The 24,039-nt window shown below is 40.1% G+C and overlaps 1 protein-coding gene across 5 annotated transcripts in view; it reads left to right on the top strand.

Annotated features, from left to right (window-relative positions):
- The window catches only part of KCNIP4 (potassium voltage-gated channel interacting protein 4), an 834,558-nt gene that overhangs the window by 379,986 nt on the left and 430,533 nt on the right, over nt 1-24,039 (top strand). For 2 of the 5 annotated variants that reach the window (XM_030563369.1, XM_030563366.1), the window contains exon 1: nt 16,132-16,500. The exons of the other annotated variants lie outside the window; for them this stretch is intronic. In XM_030563369.1, coding sequence (XP_030419229.1) covers nt 16,401-16,500 — 100 coding nt within the window. In that variant the 5' untranslated portion in view covers nt 16,132-16,400. Of the gene's footprint in view, nt 1-16,131; nt 16,501-24,039 lie in introns of those variants that run through there. 5 annotated transcript variants of the gene reach the window in all.

Below are 24,039 nucleotides of genomic sequence, written 5' to 3'. Positions count from 1 at the left end.
GGGCCGCCCAGAGGATTCAGGGGGCTGGGGTCTTTAGTGGTGGGCGGCCCCCGCTTTGGCAGTAATTCAGTGGCAGGGGGGGTCATTCCACTCCGGGACCTGCCGCCGAAGTAACCCGAAGACCCGCAGCGGGACCCCCGCCGCCGAATTACTGCCGAAGCAGGACCCGCCGCCGAAGTGCCGAAGCGGAAGGACCCCCTGCCGCCAAATTGCCGACTATGACCCTGAGCAGAAGAAGGACCCCGCTCTGGGGGCCCCGAAAAACTCTCGTGGGGGTCTGCCCGGGGCCTGGGGCAAATTTCCCCACTTGCCCCTTCTCCCCCCGGGCAGTCCTGATTTTACTTAGTACTACATGACAAGGTAACCTAAAAAGTTAGCACTATACCATATCAATAAAGCACATGTTAAAAGGATTAAGGTCTGGCTAACTGACAAATCTAAAAAGCAGTTGTCAATAGGAAATGTTACTAGTGAGGTTTCACAGGGATCGGTTCTTGATTGTATAAACGGGGAGCAGGGAGGTGACTTTTTTTACCTCTCTAGATGACATTGGTGAGGTAATGGAAAGATGTGTACCATCTGGTGTCAACATTTTTAAAAGAATGTTGAAAAATTAGAGCACAGAAAAAATCTATAAAAAATAATTTGAGGGCCAGAGAAAAGCTCTTCCAGTGAGAAATTTAGAGCTTGATCTGTTTAGCTCATCAAAGAAGATTGAGAAGTGACTTGATTACAGTGTGCTAAAACCTTAATGGGAAGAAAATACTGGGTACTAAAGGGATCTTAAAACTAGCAGAGGAAGGCTTAACCAAAACTGATTGGCTGGAAGACAAAGCCAGATCAATTCAAATTGGAAATAAGGCATACGTTTTTAACAGTGATGAGGATTAACCATTGGAACAAACTGCCAAGCGAAATGTAGATTCTCCATTTCTTGATGTCTTCAGTGAAGATGAGATACCTTTCTGGAAGACATGCTTTATTCAGACAAGTTATTGGGCTCAATAACAAGGGTGCCTGAATAACATTTAAAGGCCTGTGACATACTAAAGCTAGTACTATATGATCTAATAGTCCTTTCTGGCCTTAAATGTTGTGACTGAAACTTAACAAACTGGGACTAAACCAATTTCATCAGTATGTAATTACTGTTATCCCTGTGATTAAGTCACACAGGCCCTGATCCATCTTACAAACACTTTTCCAGATGCTTAACTGTAAACATAAATGATCCCAGTGACCTGACCTTCCTTTCATACCTGAAATTAAGCACATAAATATTTGTAGGATCATGGCCTAAATCTGTGTCTGGGCCAGAAATAGAGCTCAAATCTCTTTGCTCTAGGTCTTGTTCTTTAATTTCTAGTATACTTCTCCATCAAACCTAGCATCAAAAATGTCAGACTGAGAATTCTTGTATATGAGAAGGAAAAGTCTATGGTTCCAATTGTCTTTCTTTCTCAATAGCCTTCTGCTGAGTTCACGAAAGAAGAGGGTTGTGGAGATGACTTTTTAAGCCAGCTTTGTATTCCTGTAAGCATGAGGCCACTCTGTTTGAGCTGGCTTTCTAATACTAAAGCAGGCTGAAAGCTGCTGTAGCTTATGTTGGCTACCTATAGCTCCAAGGATCAGTTGGGAATCACAGGTATGCTATGGCCAGGACCCATGTAGATCTCCATTAATGATGTGGTATGTGTATAGAGCATTCATAATTTATAAGAGGTAACAGGTGTAAAAGAGGGAACGACACTGAAGATAGAGGATTTTAACATGTAGAGTTGTAATCACTTTTGCCTGCAGTGAATGTGACCCCAGATTAGTACAGTGCAAATGAAATACGCTGCAGTATAGAAACAATTTACCCTTTAGCTTTTTGTTAACACCAGTGTATGCCCTTGAAACCAGAGGCCAAATAATGCAATCTTCCATGCACAGAATTCCCTTTGATAGTAATGAGAGTTTTTACTGGGGGTCAATGGATCTGTTATCCTGTCAGAGAAAGGTAGTGTTTCATCTTAATAGTTTATCTGCTTTTGAATACAAGTGAAACTGTTCACTGAACAAAAAGAGTAAACATTGGAGGGAAGGATCTTGCTCTGATGTGCAAGCAGAATAATTTTACTGTTAAATGATATAGATGAAGGTAAGCATGACCCTTGTTTTTGCACTCTTCCGATGTAGTAGGAACATGGAACTTAAGGAAAATATTAAAAGCTTATTTCTAGCTTGACTATTTTGATAATGGCAATGTTAAGTAAAATGGGAGGGGAGGAGATGGGGCAGCAGTAATGGTGGCAAACTAGTTTCTGCAACATATCAGGTCCATAATACAACTGAGAAATGAAGCCTGTATGTGGTTTACCACATTTGTTAAAGGGCTATTGAGGAAAGCAATACATTTGCAGGAGTTAGAGTGAAGAAAAGGGTGAATGAGTAGCCAATGAAATTCATTAGCTCACAATGTTAAAGGATCACTAAATTTGGGGCTAGGTCAGGAGCGGCACCAGGGTTTTTGACGCCCTAGGCGGGGGTCCATCCGCACTCCCGGTCTTTGGGGCACTTTGGCGGTGGGTCCTGGAGCAAGTGAAAGACTCGCCGCAGAATTGCTGCCGAAGACCCAGAGCGCGGAAGGACCTCCTGCCGCCGAATTGCCGCAGAGGGCAGCAAAATGCCCCCCTCCCCAAATCCTAGTGCCCTAGTCGCCTAAATGGAAGCACCAGCCCTGGGCTAGGTTCTCAGCCATGCTGCAGAAGCTTTGCCGGGCAAAGTGGCCCTAAAGCTGACTGACCCAGCTAGCAAAGTGTTCTTCCCCGCATAGAGAAATCCTCAAGAGGGGCAGAGCCACTTTAGTATTTTGCAGTAAAAATATCTGTGTATTTTCATTTTCTTACATCCAGCTCCATAATGAATTTTTTTTCTAGACTTTTTCAATTATTGCCCACTCTTCCTCAGATAAGTCTGCTTGCTAGATTTAGAAAGTGTCTGAACCAAAACTACCAAAATTTTCACAAGACTTTGAACTAAAGGCAAGATGTGGATATCTTTTTTTTTAGGAAGCATCACTGGTGCTTTTATATAATGCCAGAAAAATGGCTTCAAAATAGGTGCTAGTATTCTTCCCATGTGTCAACAGACTGCATGCTGGTTATAAACAATTTTCTGAAGCATGTAATCACTTTTGAGACTATTTTAAGATTTATAGGTAAATAAAACTCAAAGGCAGCACTATTGTATTTCTCAACATGTAAGAATTACAAACCATTTTGAGAGAGATTTCTGGCTCATCCAGACATGTACATATTCTGTTCCATACGTCCGGAACCAACCAGAGAAGATATAAATCAAGCCCTAACCTTTCAAGTGCAACAAATCTGAATTTTAAATAAAGGCTCCTTTCAAAAGGCTTAGAATGATCAGAACTAAAGAACCAATTAGAGTGAATAATCTGATTCAGATTTACATTTTTGGAATGCAAATGAACTGGTTATTAAAGGGAAGAAATTAATTTTGACAAAATCCCAACAAGTGTAATAGTGTAAGAATCAGATGATAAAATAGAAACATATCTCACAGAAAAGAGGAGAAACAAGTGTATGAAGACAGATTTTACTATTAATTTAAGTTTTGCTTTGGTGAATTTAGTGCTGTTGAATGGTGCAGGACTCACTGTTCTGTAGGATGAAGTTTTCTCTTCAGTCACATAACAGATGCCAACAGTTCAGGCTTCTCCATACTGTCCCACCAGTGTACCTCAACGTTAATCTGAAAAGACCACTTCCAGAGCTGAGAAATTAGTGTAATCTTCCTGCCTATCCTTGGGTGCCTCTGCTGAGACTGCTAACAAAGGTGTCTCTGTGTATGTGAGGGAGGTGCATGCAAAGTGGCCATCTGACCTTGTAATTGTCAATTAATTTTGCATATATCAAACAGCCATCAGATAGTGCAAGGCCATATTATTATTACTTACATCAACTCCATATGCAATATCTGATAAATTTTACTATGTGAAGGTTGGCACAGACCGTTTGGGGTGCTGAGTCCTCTGTTGCACCCATGTTTCAGCTTCCATATTAAAGTGAAGCAGCATCAGACTAGATATTGAGAGTACAACTCCAGGGAAACTAGAACTCTGGGTCTTTTTACTGCAATGAGGTCCTCATAGGCAAAGAGGTCTGCCTCCACAGAAGTACTGCAACAAGGAGGCCCAAGTGAGTTTTTTGTATGACTCAGGGATCAGAGAGGGAAACCTGAATGCCTTTGGGAGTCTGACATACCAGAACAAAGACAGCTGTGCAGCCTTACTAGAGGAGGGGGCTTCATAGTTCCCTGGCAGGCTCAGGAAATCTGTAGGGGCAAACATGGGAATTAAATCCTACAATCTAGGTTTTGTTTTATATTCAAGCTATTTTTGTGCAGCCAGCCAATAGGAACTGGGGAAGACATTTGATCTGGACTCCCTCTGGTTCTGTTGTGATCCTGATTGTTAAAGTCTCTCTGAAAAAGAGGATTATTTCTTCTAAGCATAGGTGCCTGTTGTGTTCTGGGGAGGTGGAACTGAACCCTGACCACATGCTGATATTTGACTCAAAGTATCAGGTGGTTCAACCAGGGCTGGCTCCAGGCACCAGCCCAGCAAGCAGCTGCTTGGAGCGGTACGTCCGGGTCTTTGGTGGCAATTCAGCGGTGGGTCCCTTGGTCCCTCTTGGAGTGAAGGACCAGCTGCCAAATTGCCGCCAGAGACTGAAGCAGCAGTGGTAGAGCTGCAGATCGTGATCGCTTTTTTTTTTTTTTTTTTTTTGCTGCTTGGGGCGGCAAAAATCCCAGAGCCAGCCCTGGGTTCAACTGATACTGATACTCCAGACTTCCTTGTTGTTTTTTTAAGCTTGGCTTTACAGAATGCTGTCTGGTTTCAGTCTCCCCTATTGGTTCCCATGGAAGTATGAACTAGAATGTTTTGGGACTTACTGTTGTTTAGCATGAAAGTCCCTTGTTATCTGTGGTGAGCTATTAATGAGCTAATAAGGGATTAGAAGGAAAATGCCTATCATCCACATGCTGCGTCAGCTGAACTAAACAAACTATTCTATCAATTTTATTTGTATGTAGACTATTTTTGCCAAAAGTTTACAGTTGATGTAAACATTAATAAAGCCAACAGGGAGCTTTACAATCTTTCAGTCTATAGGGATAAAAATACAGCAAAAAGACAAATATTTTCCTATCTTTGAGGTATCTTCTCCCCTTTGAAAACCAGAGTTGGGTATAAACTGAGAATAAATGTTCACGTTCAAATGCCAATTTTATTGTGACAACTGATCTGGACCTCTGTCTCTGATAACTTGGAAAATGAGCATGTTGGGACTGGCATTTTCTCCGGTACCAATCTGTTTGCATGTTTCTGCACCATCTATTGCCTTGTCAGAGTGGTCTGCAAAATGCAATCTGTTAGCCTAGTTCCTAAGCCTTTGAAAGTTGACTAATAATCATCATCATTCAGGACATTTGTATCTTCAGTGGGCCATATCTTAGAAAAGTCAGTGAGTTCAAATGTCCATTATGGGTATCAATGGGGGAGGCTGACCTAGATCAAGGCAGATATTTGGACATACCAAGAAGTTGGTTGCTGGACAGCAAGTGTTGCAGGCAGATTGACCAAAGAGTGATGATAAGAGGAGAGACTTGCACTCATGAAATGTATGCTATTTACTTTTCTTTTTCTCTATAATTGAGCAGAAATTTTTGTTTTGTGGTATCTAGATATGTTAAGATCCATTTTTCTTTTCAGATCATTTTCTCTCTGGCTTTGGATACACTTCTTTTTGTTAAGATTACTGATGTAGGGCTAATTTTACAGATGTTCCTGGAGGGGGAAAAAAACCTCTGCAATATCTAAGGAGAGACGAAAGGGTAAAGAAGTGAAGCTGATCAAACCTGGCCTTTTTTTTTTTTTTTTAGGAGCCAAGTGAATTTTGGGGGTGCAAAATACACTGAACATTTTCAATATTCACATTTAAAAATGAAAGTGTTGTTCTTTCACTTTTCTTACTGTCTAAATGGCACTGTGTATAATTTTAACCAATGCAAGTCTTCAGTGATATTTATAATTCAATACTATTTTTCAGGTGCTTCATAGCTGAGCACAAAGTACTTATTGAACAACTTCTAGTAAATTCTATAGTTACCCCTTCTGGGATGGGGGGCTGCAAATGTAACCCACATGCTTAATGAGGAGATCTCTTTTTAAGAGCCCTAGAGAGAAGGGAGTTGTCTGGGTCCTGGTAGCTGGGCAGGTGCACAATTAGCATTCCATGCCTAGAAGTTTCTGGAATTGAGTGGGGTAGTTCTCTGGGCATGCTCAATAGGTTCCCTGTTGCTAGGCTCATAGATTCCATTGAGGACCAGCAGTCAGGGCTGCTGCTTTACAAAAGGCCATGTGACTGACATGGGTAGGGAGAAGTTCAGCCAGAGGAGCAGAAAGCAGGTGGTTTTCCTTAACTCCTGAAGGAATTTGCAGCAGGTTAGACTTATTAACTTTCCAACACAGGGAGGCACTGGCAGTTTTAGTTACAGTCCTTTCCCCCATTTCCTTTTTTTAACTTTTCATGTTAATTTGTATACCATGAATGTTTTTAGCCAAACTGTTTTAATTAAATGGTTTTAAGTGGTATGGTTCACCAACTCTTCTCTTATTTAAATGTGATGGTGGGGAAAGAGTCACTTATTGTGCTATTTTCAGTTTTGTTTTTTTTCTCTTGTATGCTTAGCACTGATGGATTGGTTAATTAGTTAGCTGACTCCATAGTCCAGCAGAGGAGTAGAAAGAGACTGCTTGGGTTTCAGATAGAGAACTCCAGTTAAGCTTTTGAAACTTTGCATTACTTTTCACTGTGTTTAGATTTGAATTTTTTGTTGCTTTATATTTATAACTGTGTGAAGATTTATGTATATGGATTATGAAGTATCCTTGTTACATAGTAGAAATTTTTTTTCTATTATTTTATTTGCCATAAGATTTTTATAGAATTGGTACTTAATTCTTAAGTTCATTACTTTTTTTTTTTTTTGATTTGTGGGGAGGTTGATGCTGTGCAATCCTTGCTCAGAATCCCCAGTGACTGAATTCTGGTCTCCATATGCTTTTCTGTAGGATCTGGGTGTTCAAACCATGGCTTGTGAGCCATATGTGGCTCTCTTACAGTTAGCATGTGGCTCAGAGAGCCCCCTGCCCCCATTCTCTGCCTATCAGACTGAGAGGGCGGAGCTCAGGGCTTCTGCCATGTGGTGGGACTAGGGCAGAGGTGGGCAAACTACGTCCAACTGGCCACATCTGGCCTGCGGGGACCCTCCTGCCTGGCCGCTGAGCTCCTGGCCCAGGAGGCTAGCCCCTGGTCCCACCCCTGCTCTTCCCCGTCAGCCTCAGCTCACTGTGCTGTCGCTGCATTGCTCTGGGCTGCAGGGCTTTGAGCTCCTGGGGCACCGCAGCTGCAGAACTGTGGCCTGACCCGGTGCTCTGGGCTGCGCAGTGGCACGGCTGTAGTGCTGCCAGCTACTGGTGCTCCAGGCAGCACGGTAAGGGGGCAGGGAGCAGGGGGGTTGGATAGAGGGCAAGGGAGTTCAAGGTGGTGGTTGGGGGTGTGGAAAAGGGTGGTCAGAGAGTGAGGAACAGGGGGGTTGAATGGGGGCAGTGGTCTGGGGGTGGAAGTCACGAAGGAGGGGGCTTGGATGGGGCAGCAGTGGGCAATCGGGGCAGGGGTTCTAGGGGCAGTTAGGGGACAAGGAGAAGGGGTGGTTGCATGGGGCAGGGGTCGGGGGGGAGGTGAGAATGAGGAGGGGTTGGATGGCACAGCAGGGGGCAGTCAGGGGTGGTGGGGTTCTGGTGGTGATTGGGGGGACAGGGAGCGGGGGGGGTGGATGGGGCATGGGTTCCAGGGGGGACATCAGGGGTGAGAAGGAGGGAGACGGTTGGATAGGGGTCAGGAGCCAGGCCACACCTGGCTGCTTGTGGAGGTACAGCCTCCCCTAGCCAGCCAGCCAGCCATACAATTTTTGAAACCTGATGCGGCCCTCAAGCCAAACAGTTTGCTCACCCCTGGGCTAGGTGCAGGTACTGGTGCCTGCTCAGAGTGCGAGGGTACAATTTAAAGGTTTGTGCCCCCCCAAGGCATGTCCCCCTTTTACCTTGAGGGGCCCTTCCCTGCAGCTCCTAGGTGTTAGCTCCACATGGAGAGGCAGCCGGGAGGGGCCACTGCTTTAGCTCCACAGGGAGAGGCAGCAGCAAAAGCAGTGTCTCTTCCTGGAGCTCCCAGCTGTTTGCCACTGCCTCTCCCCACAGCCACAACTCCCAGCTTGCCAGCTCCAGTTGCTCTAGTTGCTGTGGAGGGAGGGGCCTTGTGGCATCATCTGACTGAGTGGGGTCAGCAAACCCTGGCAAAAATCTGCAGGGGCACATGGCATGCCCCCCCCCATGCATTGCCTCTGGCTTCTGCCCAGTGGGGAAGGGGCTTGGGGCTTCAGCCCCATAGGGCATGCTTGCTGGGGCTTGGGGGTTCAGCCTCAAGACCCCCCAATCCCTGCAGGGCTGAAGCCCGGAGCCACGGCAGGCATGCTGTTGCTCTCAGACTTCTGAAGATGGTGGTATGCGGCTTGGATGGTCTGTAAGTTTGGCGACCCCTGCTGTAGTTTTGTTTAAGCACTAGGAAGAGGGATGGCCAAGTAAATTCTAGTCGGCCCAAAGGTTATGCAGACTTGCTCCATCACCCTCCCGAGGGTCCTGCTGTTGAAGAACAGCCTTCACTTGTAATCAGGATTCCATAAGATCCCTGCCTGTGTAGGTTTTGCTCACCCTTCACAGGTATTAACTCTGTTTTGGCTAAGCTGGCAAGTGCCACGAAGTTAGTGCTGGCTTGCTGCAGGCCTACCAGCAGAATGAGAGACAGAAACTGCCACGCTGAGTCAGACCAGTGATCTAGCTAGTCCAGTAGCCAGGGCCAGGTGTTCAAAAGAAGGGGCAACAACCATCAAAAGGCATAATTAAGGCAAGTTTCTCTCTAACTTTTGTCAGTTAGGGTTTTCCTAGCCATGTGAGCCTTGAGGATTTATATTGCTTATATATTCTTATTCTAGTGAGGTGACTGTAGAGATATTTACTAAATACATGTCTACTTTATTTAATCTGCTATAAATTTTTGCACTGACAATATCTTGTGACTGGTGGCTTCCAAAGACTCTGCATTGTGTGTACAAAATATAAAATTTCATTTCATCCTAAATTTGTTTCCACTTAGTTCTGTTGAATCTCTTTCTCATATTCTGGAAAAAGGTTAACTAGGAGCACCTAATTAACCTTCTCTGCTCTGTTCATTATCTAGTATTCTTCTGTCCTGTCCCCAGGTAATCCTCTCCTGCCAGGACTTGAGAGACCTAATCCTTTTAATATTTCCGTTTAGTATCTCTAATCATTTTCATTGCACTTCTTTTGAGCCTCATATCTTTTTTAAGATGGGCTGGCCAGAAATGGACACAGAGTTCAAGGTGAGGGCATACTTAATGATCTGCAGAATGGCATTATATTTTCATTTTTATTGTCTATTCCTTTAATATAACCTAAAATTTTGATTAGTGGGGAGGGAGGGTTTGCTTTGCTTTGTTTTATTTACCACCACAGGACATTAAATATTACTTTGCTACAAACTTTGTTTAGGTGAAAATATACAGCAGATGGTGTTAGTGTGATTCAGTGATGTTTAGAGTGAGTGGGTGTATCAATGAATGCTTCAAGAATTACTCTGGGAATGCTGAAGAGAGAGGGAGATGGAGTCAGTCACAACTAACCAGAAAAGAGTAACTTCTTGGGAGGAAGGGGGTTAAGAATTAGTTTATGCCAATTGCCCTTGATTTATTGGTTCCATGCTTTTTAAGGTGACCCTGGGTAACATTCAGCATTTTAGACACATCCTGTACTGTGGTCTCCATTCAGATGTGAAGCAACTTTCTGTGAGACTTCACACCATACCATCTCCAGAATGGCTCTGTATTGCTATACCAGCATGTAAAACTGTACAATTAATCCAATTAAATATGGTTGGTAGACTTACTGTCAATGAGCAGGATTTTCAGAAGCACCTAAGGGAGCTGGGAGTCCAAGTTCTTGTGTTCCTAACTCCCTTAAGTGCTTTTAAAAATTCCACCTTGTATTCCTCCAGCCTTGTTCTGCATAACCAAGAATGTTTCAGAGATGCTTATCCTTCATTACATCAGAAATGCTAATAATGCATAACCAAACTAAGAAAACCATAGTATATATTTCTACTAAGTTCAGCACTATGAGACTCATGGTGTGTGATTAATTGTATTAATAGCACCCTAAGGCTGGAATAAACTTGGTCGAGAAAACAAGTGAAAATACTTCTCACTTTGGGACTGAATGACTGAATTAAGTTTCGTGCTATCTAAAATCAGTTCTTCATAAACTATCAAGCTAAAATATAGAAAAATTCTATGAGGGTCAATCCTATTTATACTCAGTACAGTAGTCCCCAACCTTTTCCAGGTGGTGGGCGCCGGATGATGAGCCACCAACGACTATGGCTGGCGGACGAGAAGCTGCAACGTCAAGAGTCATCGCCCCCCAAAATCCCGCTGCAAATCAGCAGCATTTTGGCAGCGACGCCTCTTGATGCCGCTTTTTGGTGGCATTTTGGCAGAGGCTTGTCTGCCAACCAGTACGCAGGAGCACATAGATGCCCCGGCGGGTGCCCTGCTCCAGTAGTATCTAGAGTCACCCACCCCACCATGGATCAGGGCTCCATTGTTCTTGGCACTGTACACTTGTATAATGAAAAGATAGACCCTGCCCCAAAGAGTTTACAATCTAAGTATAAAATGAGAAAACAGTTGTGATGTGATTACAATTAGTGTAACAAGCAGTTGTAGCACCCAACTGCCAGCACGTTGACATGAAGTTTATAGACTTTAGAGGGGAATTTATAGGAGAGTTTAGAGGAGGGATTTGAAAGAGGACAGTGGTGGCAGTTTTGCTGATTTTTACCCATGCATAAGGAGCTTCATGAGAGAGGAAAGATGTTTGTAGGCAAGGCTTGATTAATGGGCAAGGAAGGCTGGCATCAGTTCTAAGTCATGACCAGCGTTGACAGTGAAGACAAGTATTTGGTATTTGATATAGAGAAATGTGAGGGGAGTGGTGACATGGCTGGAATGACAATCAGAATGATAATTTTCACAGCACCATTTTGAATGGCTATAAGACTGGAATTGTCGTGGTATGCACCCCCACTCTGAACCTTAGTGTCCAAAAGATGGAGTACCAACATGAATTCCTCTAAGCTTAATTACCAGCTTAGATCTTGTAGCGCTGCCACCAACCAGGACTTGCAGTGTCTGGTACACTCTGGTCCCCCAAAAACCTTCCCAGGGGACCCCAGGACCCAGACTCCCTGGATCTTAAAACAAGGAGGAACTGACTATTCTCCCCCACCTTTCCCCCTCTTAGACTTTCCCTCCCTGGGTCCTCTGGAGAGGCTTCACCCAACTCACTGGTGAAACAAGATCCAAATTCCTTGAATCTTAACACAAGGGAAAATAAACCCTTCCCCACCGTGTCCTCTCCCAGGCTTTCCCTCCCTTGGCTATCCTGGAGAGAGAGACAGATTCAAGCTCCGTGAATCTAAAACAAAGGGAAATTTGCTTTCCCCTCCACCACTTCCTGGTGAATTTAGATTCAATTTCCTTGATCCTTAACAAGGGGAAAAAAATCAATCAGGTTTTTTAAAAGAAAAGCTTTTAATAAAAGAAAGAAAAAAGTAAAAATTGTCTCTGTAAAATCAAGATGGAAAATGTTACAGGGTCTTTCAGCTTATAGACACAAGGGAGAATCCTCCCCCCAGCACAAATACAAGTTGCAACAGAGATACAATTCTTCCAGCAAAATACACATTTGCAAATAAAGAAAACAAACAAAAAAAGACTAAACCGCCTTTCTAACTGGTACTTACTAAATTGGACAGAAGATTGGAGAGTCTGTATACCTGTCTGGTCCCTCTTAGATCCCTGAGAGAACAGAGAACAAGGAAAGCAGCACAAAACAAAGACTTCCCTCCACTGAGATTTGAAAGTATCTTGTCTCCTGATTGGTCCTCTGGTCAGGTGTTAGCCAGGTTTACTGGACTTGTTAACCCTTTACTATCTGACAGGAATAAGATGGCATTTTTTAATGCCAGAAAGCAAGAGGTTACTGTAGTCTGGATGCAATAAAATGAGTGAGGTATGAAATGAAGTTTTATTAGCTGTGTAGACTGTGAGAGAAGGGTGAACCTTAAGTGTTGTGCCATCAAAATTTAGCCATGATCTAGAGAGGGCCATATCAAAGATGACACCCAGAATACAAGGCTGGGTGACAGGGAAGGCTGGAAAGAGTTGAGTTCAATGGGACTAATCATGTGACTTGAGTTACTCCTATGCTTAAAGCTTTGCAGGATCATGCCCCAAGCTTGTCAGATTAGTGCATAATATGATAGCTGTTTGCTGCTTTAAACTTAAGGCATATGTACAGTAAGCAGAAAGAAAAGCTCCGTTTCCTACTGCTTTAGATTTCCTCTGTTGAAGAAATACTTCACAGAAGCACTATGCTTATTTCTAAATATTTTAGATGTGTAACTTCATATCTGTATGGATCTATTCATTTGTGTCTTTGTAATAGTAAGTGTAAATGCCTTGCTCAGGAGTCTGTGAATGTATGGATAGTATTGTGTAATTATTAAAAGGCTATTAAAGAGCTCTTTGTGTGGACTATATTATTTGAAAATGTTTTAACACCGTGTCAAGATGCAGCAAAGGCGGCTACAGAACTCTTAAATAACTTATTTATCTCAGGTAAAACTAGATCCTTTGTTCTCAGTCACTTTGAAATTTAGCCTTCAAACAGCTCTTCATTGCTGTCCTATTATGTCTGTTGTAGAGACTGCAATTCATATGTTTTTGCTTTTATCTGTGAGAATGGGGCAAATTCAGCTGCTTTCCATAGAGCACCCATGCAATAGCAGTATAGGTTGTGCTCTTCCTTACTAGGAAGAGGTTCCAGTTAATATGAATAACAGTGCACTAACAGGCCCAGCTGGACACGGTGAACTAATTGGCTTGAGAGCACATGAGGACACCTAGCCTCCCACAACTATGCAAAGTACCAACAACTCAAAATTTGAAGTTATCTATCACATAGACAAAATCAAAGCATGTTGTAAAACAGATTCCTCTTCCTCAAAAGTATTTTAACACCATCCCTGGCACAGTCCACTTTCTGTTCACCCACAATTGTCACTTTCAAATGATAGCATGCTGTATAAGCTCTTCACTACAGGTGCACAGGCTTTTCCAAAGGATAGTTAATAAACCATTTAAGGCAATATATAACTAGAATGAGCCTGTGGTTTGGCAAATGATCAAGCTGTTCTCTCAACAGGCTGCAATGGAAAGTTGCTTTTTAAATCTGGCTGAAAGGGCTAGTGGATGATCACCCAGATATTTCCCCATCCTGGAAGATCTAACACCATCATAGAAGCTCCTAAAATGTAGGCTGGCAGCCAGTGACTGAGAGTAAAAACAGTAAGGTTTATCCCATAGTCTTAAATCTCATAATGATTGACTGCATCAGAGGATTTAATATTTTATTTGCAATTCTTAACTATTTACTTAAAAGATTAAATACAAAGGATTAAAGATACACAGATACAAATGTTTATTTGTAATGATTTTGTTTTAGCTTTTTTTAAGCTAGAACTACTACTGGATTTCAGATTTTTATATTTTAAAAAACCTGCATCCTGTGTGTGTGTGTGTGCTCTATTTTTTTATGCAAATAGATAAGTTTAAGTAACAGATGTAACTGGATTAGCAAGTCTCAAAAGTGAACAGCCTAGCCTATTCTTTGTTTGCCCCTCTACCACTCCTTATGCTGTATAAAGGCTATCACTTATAGGAGGAAGGAATTCTGCTTCCTTTGTTTCTTAACATTAGAAATATCAATTATTATAAGACATTGAAGTGAGGACTGGAGGTTTTAATTCAGAAAACCTAGTAGAATATATTTTGTTATAGGTGATACTTTGATTCATCATAAGGGTGAAGGACAAATAAGCAAGGATGGTGTTGCAATTAATTTGCTGGAGTTGAACTTGGAAGATCTGGGTTCAGTTTCCAGCTCTCCTACAGACTTCCTGGGTGACCTTGGGCAAGTCACTTAAAGTCTTTGTGCCTCAGATCCCCATCTGTAAAATAGAGGATAATAATTCTTCCTTTATCTCTTCCATCTTTACAATCTATTTAGACAAGACTGACAAAACTCTTTAGGCCAAAGCACTCTTACTGCATGTGTACAATGGGTAGCACAGCATGGACTCAATTTTGGTTGGGGCTTTTAGGTGCTACCCATAATAAGATAGTCCATTAAAAATAACATTCTTGTTGTTTCAATACATTTTTAACATTTTCAGCAGTCACACTTTAATTACGTAATCCATGGGAATGGATAGACTAATTCATATGTGGGAATATCAAATTGTCTAACCCACCTTGTCTCACATGCATCCTAAATAACTTTGTACCTATTTTTTTTTATGCACAGCACACAAAGCAACAAAAGTTGTTATTTAAACTGGTGGATTGGCAAATTAAAAGCCCAAATTCAGCAAGTGTTTGATCTGTGACCTGTTTGTCCATTACTAGGGTGCCCTGGAAAGAAGAAAAGTTTAGCATAAGTGGAACATCTTTAGAAAAGCACCTGCCCTGAGAAAAAGGATGGGTGGAGAAAAGATGTACAAACAATTCAAGGAAAGGTGGCTTAAAGAAAGGCAAAGATAAAGTATGCAAAATCATTAAGCCTTGCAGCATTTTTGAAAGACAACCAGTCAGGCACTCAGGTGAATTCCTGTTGAGAGGGAGCTCTGTACCTTGGGATTCTCCACCCATTTTTTTTCTCTTTACCATTCTAGGGGTGGAGAGGAGATCTTCCCCAGCAGATAATACTTGTCAGGTGGTAACATAGGGTGATATGTGCTCATCAAGCCATTAGGCTTTGCCTACATTAGGGAAAATTAGAACTCATGTCACATAGTTTGCCATCATCAATGCAGTTGCACTGATGATACACTAGTACTTATACTGTCGCTAAGAGCGGCTTAGCTGTCTTAACAACAAAATGTTAAAAAATCCATGATCCTGCTTAAACTAGGGATGAAATTCTGGTATAACTTAAGTCAATGGGAGTTTTGCCATTGACTTCATCAGGAGCTGGGATTTCAGCCTGCAGGCTTAGATTTATGGCAGCTCTGGCCTGGGCACTGTTGCCCGTGGTGCTGTAATACAGCCCCACATTTTTCTAATGTATGTGCATGCTTAACCTACACTATATGCAACAGTGCCGGTATGGTGAGGTGTAATAAAAATAGACCACCATATCTTTTGTATAGTTAATTCCCCCCCCCAAAAAAAAAATACATTAAAAGCTTTGCTAGTGAACTCTTCCTCCCCTTAACACACTCTTATCTTTTTCCTTTTTAATTTCTTTAATCTCATAAAATTGACTCTAAACATGAAAAAGATAAAAGGATGAAATGGAACAGGTTTGTACTTAAAAAAAATAATAATAAAGTGCAAAAATAATTCTCTCTATGCTCCAGGAATAAAATATAAATATACTTGGTAGGCACAGCAGCAAATTCATAATCCTCAGGCTCTTTTTGACAAGGGAAACTAGTTGAAAACTCCAGTCTTAAGCTACAATATCTGTCTACAACTTGATTAATTTACAGGAGACTATATAGTACTAGTTTTCTAGAAACACTCATTTCAAGCCATTCAGATTTAATTCAGCTATCCAGATTATTTTCATGTTCCCATTCTTATTTTGATATGAGACCTTTTTGTCCCTTAGTGTCCAGTGTGAGCCCACATATTAGTTAGCTTCTGTTACCTAGGCAACTGAATATCCACAACAATGCTACAGTACCAGAAGCACTGGCACAAGAAGAAGCATATTCCCAGATGCCTAGCTATCACTCTAGGCATGTCATTTTATAGGGACATTTACTCGGTGACCTCCTGGGTCCTTGGGTGATCGGCACTTTACTTCATGCATGACTGTCTTTCTCTGTAAGAGTGATAACGAGCAAACAGATAATCCTAACAGGCCTGAGTTTATCCGTCTGCCACTTCCCTCTGGCCTCTGTTAGTGTAGATAGGATGTATTTTCTCTCTCTCTCTCTCTCTCTCTCATTCTCTTCCCGTTTCTCCCCCCCGCAGTAGCCTTCTTAATGTAGTTTAATGGCTTTACAAAGCCAGGCAGAAGAGCACTTTCCTCAGTGGCTGTGGTTGGACTATGACCTCTCACCATGAACTTGGAAGGGCTTGAAATGATAGCAGTTTTGATCGTGATTGTGCTTTTTGTTAAAGTGTTGGAACAGTTTGGGCTGATTGAAGCAGGTGTAGAAGGTAAGGGAGTTTATTTCAGTGACTTCTAAAATATCTTTGTTATGATCTCTTGTAACAATGCAAGGGGTACCTGTAAACTGGATGTAAGATACTGCCTGAGTCACCCAGAGATGCACAACAGAAGCTTTGTGGCTTAAACATTACAAATTGTAGTGATGGTTTTTCTTTTTACAACAAAAATGTTATTAAAATACTTTCAAGTACTGTACAAATATAAAACTAGATGTTTAGCAAAGATGTTAAGAATTCTAACTCCTTATTCATGTTTATAATCTATAGTTGTAGCAATATTAATAGATCACAAATCAGATTTCAAAATAGATAACATGCAAATAATTTTTATAAAATGATCTATATCTATAAGAACATCATCTGGGCTGGGAGTGTTGTAACCAGCTATACATATTTTATTATTGCCAATCTTATTAAAGTATCCTTTGTTTTACTTTGATAATGATGTGTTTGGAGGAAATAACTGCAATCCTTGGATTCAAATGAGCAACTCTAACATTCACTTAGGGCAGCCAAGTGAATTGCAAGTTTGTATTGATTGATGCTGTTTATCGTAGACAATTGTCTCTTACCCTTATTAACAACAAAGTTTGTATATAAAACAGTAAACATAAGAAATCAGGTGTTTGCATTTCTTAAGTATGGCTTTTCTGAGTGCTCCTTAGTAAAACATTTGATTATTATGATCTTGTTCTTAAGGCATAGTTACTCTTTTCATTTAAGTAGTTATTCTACCCAGGAAACTGGGTGCAGTGTAGTACACAAATGCACAGTTATTGTTTCCCAAAATTTTACAAGCTCTTAGATTATTTCAGCCAATTTCTTAAATATTCCTGTAAGCTTGCATTTTAGACTATACGTGTACTTATACACATACATTTGAGATCTCTGTCTATGAGCAGATTATGGTTTTATAGGCTAAGTAAAAAAAAAAAATCTCTGCAACGTATATTTGCTAGGCTTAAAGTAATCCTGTGTGTGTAACCCTTTAGAGAAACTCATTCTTTTCTTCAAGTGATTTTTAAGAGTGTTCACTGAAAACTGTCTTTTCTCTCATGCTATGTATGTGTAGACATAATTACAGCTTCTGAAAATGGTGTCTCCCACAGATATTGTTATCAGATGCATTTTTGTTAAACTTTTTTTTAGGATGGTGTGTGAGTGCATTAGGGTCCATGAGAGTTCATCATTATTGGTATAAATAACTGAGACCTTATGCTTTTGAACAGATTATTAGAAGCTGATTTTGTCTTAAACTTGTTAATTAAAAAACTGAAATTTCATCTATACTTCAGTGTAATGGTAAATGTTACCTACAATGATAACCTCTTACAAAATACTATCTGTGTTTAGTTGGTATATTTCTATATATTCTGTTTTAGGTATGACTGTTGTACCCCAGTGAGTTTCTATAGTAAAATCCACTATTGGTGGTTTTATTTATTTATTTTTATTTTATATATAATGGTGGTAAGTGGGAGACAGACTATGGGGTAGACTTGCTTCTCAATGTCTGTAAAATTCCTGTAAGATGTATAAAGGTTTGTAGAACCGCTGACTACTGTGTTACAAAAATTCTGGAGTTCAAGGAGAACTGTCCGTTTGCATGTGCACACAATCTGTTTGGTTTTTACCCTTTATAACACAGCTTTCCAGAATGTTAGCTGAAATAAACCATAAGAAAAAGTATAAAACTTATTGCTTCGTGGTATTCAAAGTGTTTTAGGCAACAATATGTATGGAATAAATGCATATTTTGTTGAAATTGCTCTAGCTTTATAAATGATTAAATACACAAAAATAGGGCTTACACAGAAAGGATGAATGGATGTCATGGGTTTATTCATGAATTGCAGCTTTACTGCCTGCATGTTTCTCAGACCTGGAAAAGGAAGGTTTTGAATGAAGCAAGAGGGAAATTAGTGGTGTTTGTGTTTGTTCGTGGTCTTTTTTTTATTTTTGGCAGTTTTATTTCGGGGATTTAAACAATTGTCTGAGGTGTTTTAGATAAACTCTATTTAACTGCACTCTCACACATATGTTACTTTGTGATACATGTATTGCATGTGTAAGTGCTGAAAAGTTCTTAGAACATTTAAAAAAATTAAATCATACACAGTTACAAGCCAATTCATGATGCTTGTATGGCTTTCTAAAAATTTTGATAGTGTCCTTAAAATATTATTCTTTGTTATATTGCATTGATGCAGCTTTAATTAGGTGACATCCCTTTTCTGTGCTCCAGGATTCAACTTTCCTAGTAAGATCTCCTTGCTAACCAGTAGCTCACCTTGATTGACATTTGTTGGCTTTCTTTTCACAACACTGAGAGTTGTTCTGTCACTTCAGATACTTCCAGACAGATCAACAAATTACTTTTAAATTCAGTAATAAAAATGGATCCAAACTAGGACACCAAATCAAATGCTCCTTTTACTCTGATGTTCAGAACCATATTTGAACTTCAGAGTTCTCTCCTCCAGATGGAACAGAACAAAACCAAACCTTGGATCTGAACACCCTCAGATTTGGGGAAGCTTGGATCTGGCTCTGAATTTTGTGATTCAATCAGCTACTTAATCTAGAAGGATCAAATACTTACCCTATTTAAATCTACACCAAAATTCCATTTACTCAGTTGGGATTCTGATTTAGTTTTAACTACATAGATACTGAATAATGTATATATTTTTCTCAATATTGTGATGTGTATTTACTATGCAGTATTTGAATACATGCTATTATGCACTGAATGTGATTCAATACAAGGTACTTTTCGTATACAAAAATGAAGTATTATAATGGCAGAATGGGAAATAAATATTCTGAATCTGCTGCACTCACCTAAGTAATTGGAAAGGCCCATTCAAAATATCCAATCATCCTAAGTTGCTGAAAGATTATGCTGTGATTTATAGTAGGAGTATTTCCAAACTAAAAGGAAAAATGTTTTTAAAAATGTATGATAGATATTAAAGGGAGAAACAACAGTATAATTATACAGATCACAGGACTTGATACTTGTAATGACTCTTCAATTGCTTGTGAATTGAACAGGTGCCTACTGGCCTGCTTAAGTGTATCTTATTGGTGTTTTTTTCAAAGGTGAGTATTTAAAATGTTTCCATTATTAGAGTATCAATACAATAATGTTTTACTACAATACAAATTGAAGTTTGAAACGTTCTTGATAAACCATACATGACTCTTTGGCGGGGGGGTGTGCAGGCTTGTTAAATATAAGAACAAGTAAATTAAAATATGCTAAAATCTTAAGGTATAACAGTAGTCAGGATATCAGTTTGTATTTCATAATGTTTGTAGCTTCTTATGAAAAGTGGTAATCTGTGTACAAGTTAATCAAATTAACCGGATACAGAAAATTTTAAATATATATTTTCCCCTCTGCATCTAAGACAATTATTAAAGTTCGGGTGGTCTAATCTAGCTTTTTAAAACAAAAATGTAAGAATAAAGTTGATGTGCCTTATAAAGAGATCAGCCCCTTCTCAGTTACAAAAATTAAAATGGTTTTCTGTTAACAGTATATTATCAGAATTTGAATCTCATTTCTAAAACTAAATGTATAATAATAGGTTGTGAAATGACCCTGTTCAATCAGATAAATAACAGAGCATACGCTATGAGGGTTGATGTGGAGTGAGAACACACACAAATAGCAACAGATACTGTTCAAAGCAATAAATAGCCACTAATAAAATTCAGCAAGAAATAAAAGCTGGCATAAAGGTAGTTAATGTTACACTAAAAAATGTTTTTTCTTATTATTTCCCTGGCTATAAAATGTTAACTTCATGATATCAATAATAGTTTCAAAAACTTCCTTGTGAGCCCTGAAAGTGGCAGCAGTAGTTTGCACAGAACTTTACAGCTGAAATCATTATAATGGAGATAAACCCCCTGGATCAGTGGATTGCTGTAATATGCCAAAGTTTCTAACCCAATCTTAATGCTGGGTATTTTGATAAATTGCTTTCAGTTGGAAAACAGTGCATGACTATGGATATACAGGGAGTTGCTGAGTGATGTCCTAGTGCTTTCTTTTTAACAAGCACTATGTATGACTGGTAATCACAGTCTCTCTTGAGTTACTTGTGGCTGCTCTTTGTGTTCTGCTCTGAAAACAGCAGGTATTGAACCTGTTTTGTGACCTAAACTGCGGTCTGCTGGGAACTTCAGAGTAATCACTCTTCATTGCGATGTCCACAAAAGTGTGTGTGTGTGTGTGGAAGAATTGTCAAATCAAAGAATTTATATTGATGAGCACTAGCCTGTAACAATCATGTAGGGTTGTGCACTATTCTGCATTTCTTAAGAATTATACTGTACACTCCTCCTTGATGTCAGAGGGTGCTGCATGCATGGATGTTTTAAAATCTGGTCCTAAATTAGCATGTGAGTAGACCTAGCTGCATGCCTCATTAGGAAAGTGAGAGGAAATCTTGGACATTTTAAAATAGGCATTTTTGGTCACTGGCTTAGAAATAGTTGCTACATTATATCTTCAGATTTTTCAAGAGAAATTGAACAGATGTTAAAGCAAACCCCTTAGCAATACTCAATAGCTGCAGTGCAAGCAGTAGGTGGAAATCTAATATATTCAGTCAAGGAAAATTGTACTGTCTTTGTTCCATACACAGTAAGAATAGGTCATATGTACATTCCAGATATTTATCACATTGGAGGTATAAGGTTGAGTACAATGTCTGAAAACTAGAAATGAGCAAGTGTAAGAAGAGGGGCTAGGTGACTCAGGAAATTAATAATAGGTTCCTTTAACTTGTAGCTTATTGTTATGACTAACATAATGGGTGAGAGTCACTACCTTCTGACAGTTGTTCAATTGCCTTTGTGAAATGTGTTAGTGCCTCAGTTCAATGCCCAGTGAAGAATTTCCCTCCTAGGACTAATTGCTACTTTGGAAGATGATACTCTGCATTTCTTTAGTGTGCTACATCCCTAGATCTCAAACATGGGTAAATATGTTGTTGATGGCTTCAGCAAATACTGCAAAAGTGTAATAGGTATGGAGACTGCACTACCCTGTCACCCATCATTGACTGGGCTGGCCAATTAGAAATGATATACACCGATAGACTAACATCAGGATACTTACACAGCCATTGCCATGTAATTGACAGTAAATAAAGAAGGTTAAGCTCCAGTGCTGTCTGCTGATGCTTTTCACAAAGCTAAATATTTAAAATCCCCCCAAAATAATGGGAAGGCATTAAAAACACTTAATCGCAATCTGATATGTAGCCTTTCGCTAACAGCTTAACTGTCACATAGGCATGTGGATACTAGGAGAACCTTTTTTTTTTTCCTGACACAGAATTATAGTTTCTAAAAGTATTTTGGTATAACATAATAGTGTCCGTTGGTGCTGGAATGAGGGGTGCTGTGGGTGGTGCTGCACCCCGTGGCTTGAAGTGGTTTCCATCACATACAGGGTTTTCAGTTTGGTTCAATGGCTCTCAGCTCCCCCACTATACAAATTGTTCTAGCACCACTGATTAATACCAATTGCTTGACACTAATTAATTATTCATACATTCTAAGGCCAGAAGGGACCATTGTGATCCACTAGTCAGACCTCCTGTATAACACAAGCCATTGAGCTTCCCTGAATTAATTTTGTTTGAACTACAAGATATCTTTTAAAACCCATCCCATCTTCTAATTGATGGAAAATCCACCATAAGCCTTGGTAAACTATTCCAGTGGTTAATTCTCTTCACTGTTAAAAGTGTGTGCCTTCTTTCCTGTCTGAATGTATCTAGCTTCAGTTCCAGTCATTGGATCATGTTATACCTTTGTCTGCTAAATTAAATAGCTCATCAGTTTTTCCCCCTCCCATGTAGGTACTTATAACCTGTCAAGTCACCCTTTAATCTTCTCTTTGTTTAAGGTAACTAGATTGAAGTCCCTCTCTTTCACTATGACATGTTTTCCAATCCTTTAATAACTTTCATGGCTCTAAATTTTCCTCTGAACTCTCTCCAGTTTATCAACGTCCTTGTTGAATTACAGAAACTAGAACTGTACACAGTATTCCAGTGGCACTGGTGCCGAACAGTGGTAAAATAACCTTCATACTCTTTCTCCTTATTCCCTGTTCATACATCTAAAGATATTACTGGCCCTTTAAGTCACAGTGGGAGCTCATATCCAGCTGATTATTCACCATGACCCCAAAGTCTTTGAGTCACCTCTTCTCAAGGTAAAGGCCACCATCCTGTAAGTACACCATACATTCTTTTTCCTAGATGTGACTTCACATTTGACTGCACTGAAATGCATATTGTTTGTTTGCACCCAGCTTACCAAGCTATCCAGGTTGCTTTGTATCCTGTGTGTGTCATCATTTTTAATAGCACAATTAAAGTAGCCAATAGTCCAGAGATTGGCTAAGTGTCCATAATACCAGATCTATTAAAAGGCTTTCACATAGCCCTATTTTGGGGGACACTAGTAACTTCAAAACTGTATTCAGACATCTTTACCAAAAATGCATACTATATCAGTTTAACACCTGCCTATCTCTTACTATTGTGAAGATTTTAATATATTTTTTATTCATCCTTCAAAAATGTATTTGCCTTAAGTGAAATTTTGTAAGGTTGACTTACAATATATGGGCAGAGCACAACCTTATACTGTTTATAATAAATTAGATGAAAATTAAACCCATTGGGGAGAGTCAAAATTATTGTTTAGTACCTTCCAAAGAAAGGTAGTGGCTCTTTTCAGGGAGAATTCAGTTGTTAATGACCATTGCTATCCTTCTTGTTTCATTAACAGTAAATGATGTAGCAAGCAGATACAAATGAAAGAAATAGAGCTTTACTGAGTATGTTGAGAGGGTGGTATTACGAGCTAAGACACTTCTGTATGTCTACCACCTGCCACTCCCCAGCTTCTGGTCAGTTCTGACTCCTGATCCTTTCTATAGTTTTTATTGAAATAATACATTCTTTGAGTGATCTCCTGTGATGGGGGGCTACAGGGTCTACAGGAATGTGCTTGGGGAGCACTTGGGGAGCACTTAGTATGTAGGAGCACTTGTATGCTGATGACATTCAAAGTTCCTTTTAACATATCCAGTATATCTGGAGACTGCAAACTTTCCTCTGATACAGCCAATGCCACAATTCCATGTTTTCTTAGGATGTCCCAAAACAGACCACATTACAGCTGAACTGTTGAAAGGTGCTCTACTTTGGGATATAGTGGAAAGCTTCAGCTAGTGAAGAATGTCTCTATCCACCTCTTAGGCAAAGGAAGTCTATGTGAACATAAAACATTTTGAGTTGCAATCTGCATCCTGGTGTAATTGAAAGGGTTGGTTATTTTCTGAAAAGCTCTGAATAGCCTGGAGCCTCTCAGTCTGGGGATAGGTCTCTTCTTCTTTCATACTAGGATTCTATTAAGAACGGCCATACTGTGTCAGACCAATGGTCCATCTAGCTCAGTATCCTGTCTTCCAACAGTGGCCAATGCCAG

This window comes from Gopherus evgoodei, chromosome 5 (genome assembly GCF_007399415.2).
Source record: "Gopherus evgoodei ecotype Sinaloan lineage chromosome 5, rGopEvg1_v1.p, whole genome shotgun sequence".
Classification (NCBI taxonomy): domain Eukaryota; kingdom Metazoa; phylum Chordata; order Testudines; family Testudinidae; genus Gopherus; species Gopherus evgoodei.
The sequence above is the reverse complement of the archived record's forward strand: the minus strand, read 5'-3'. Positions and strand labels throughout refer to the sequence as shown.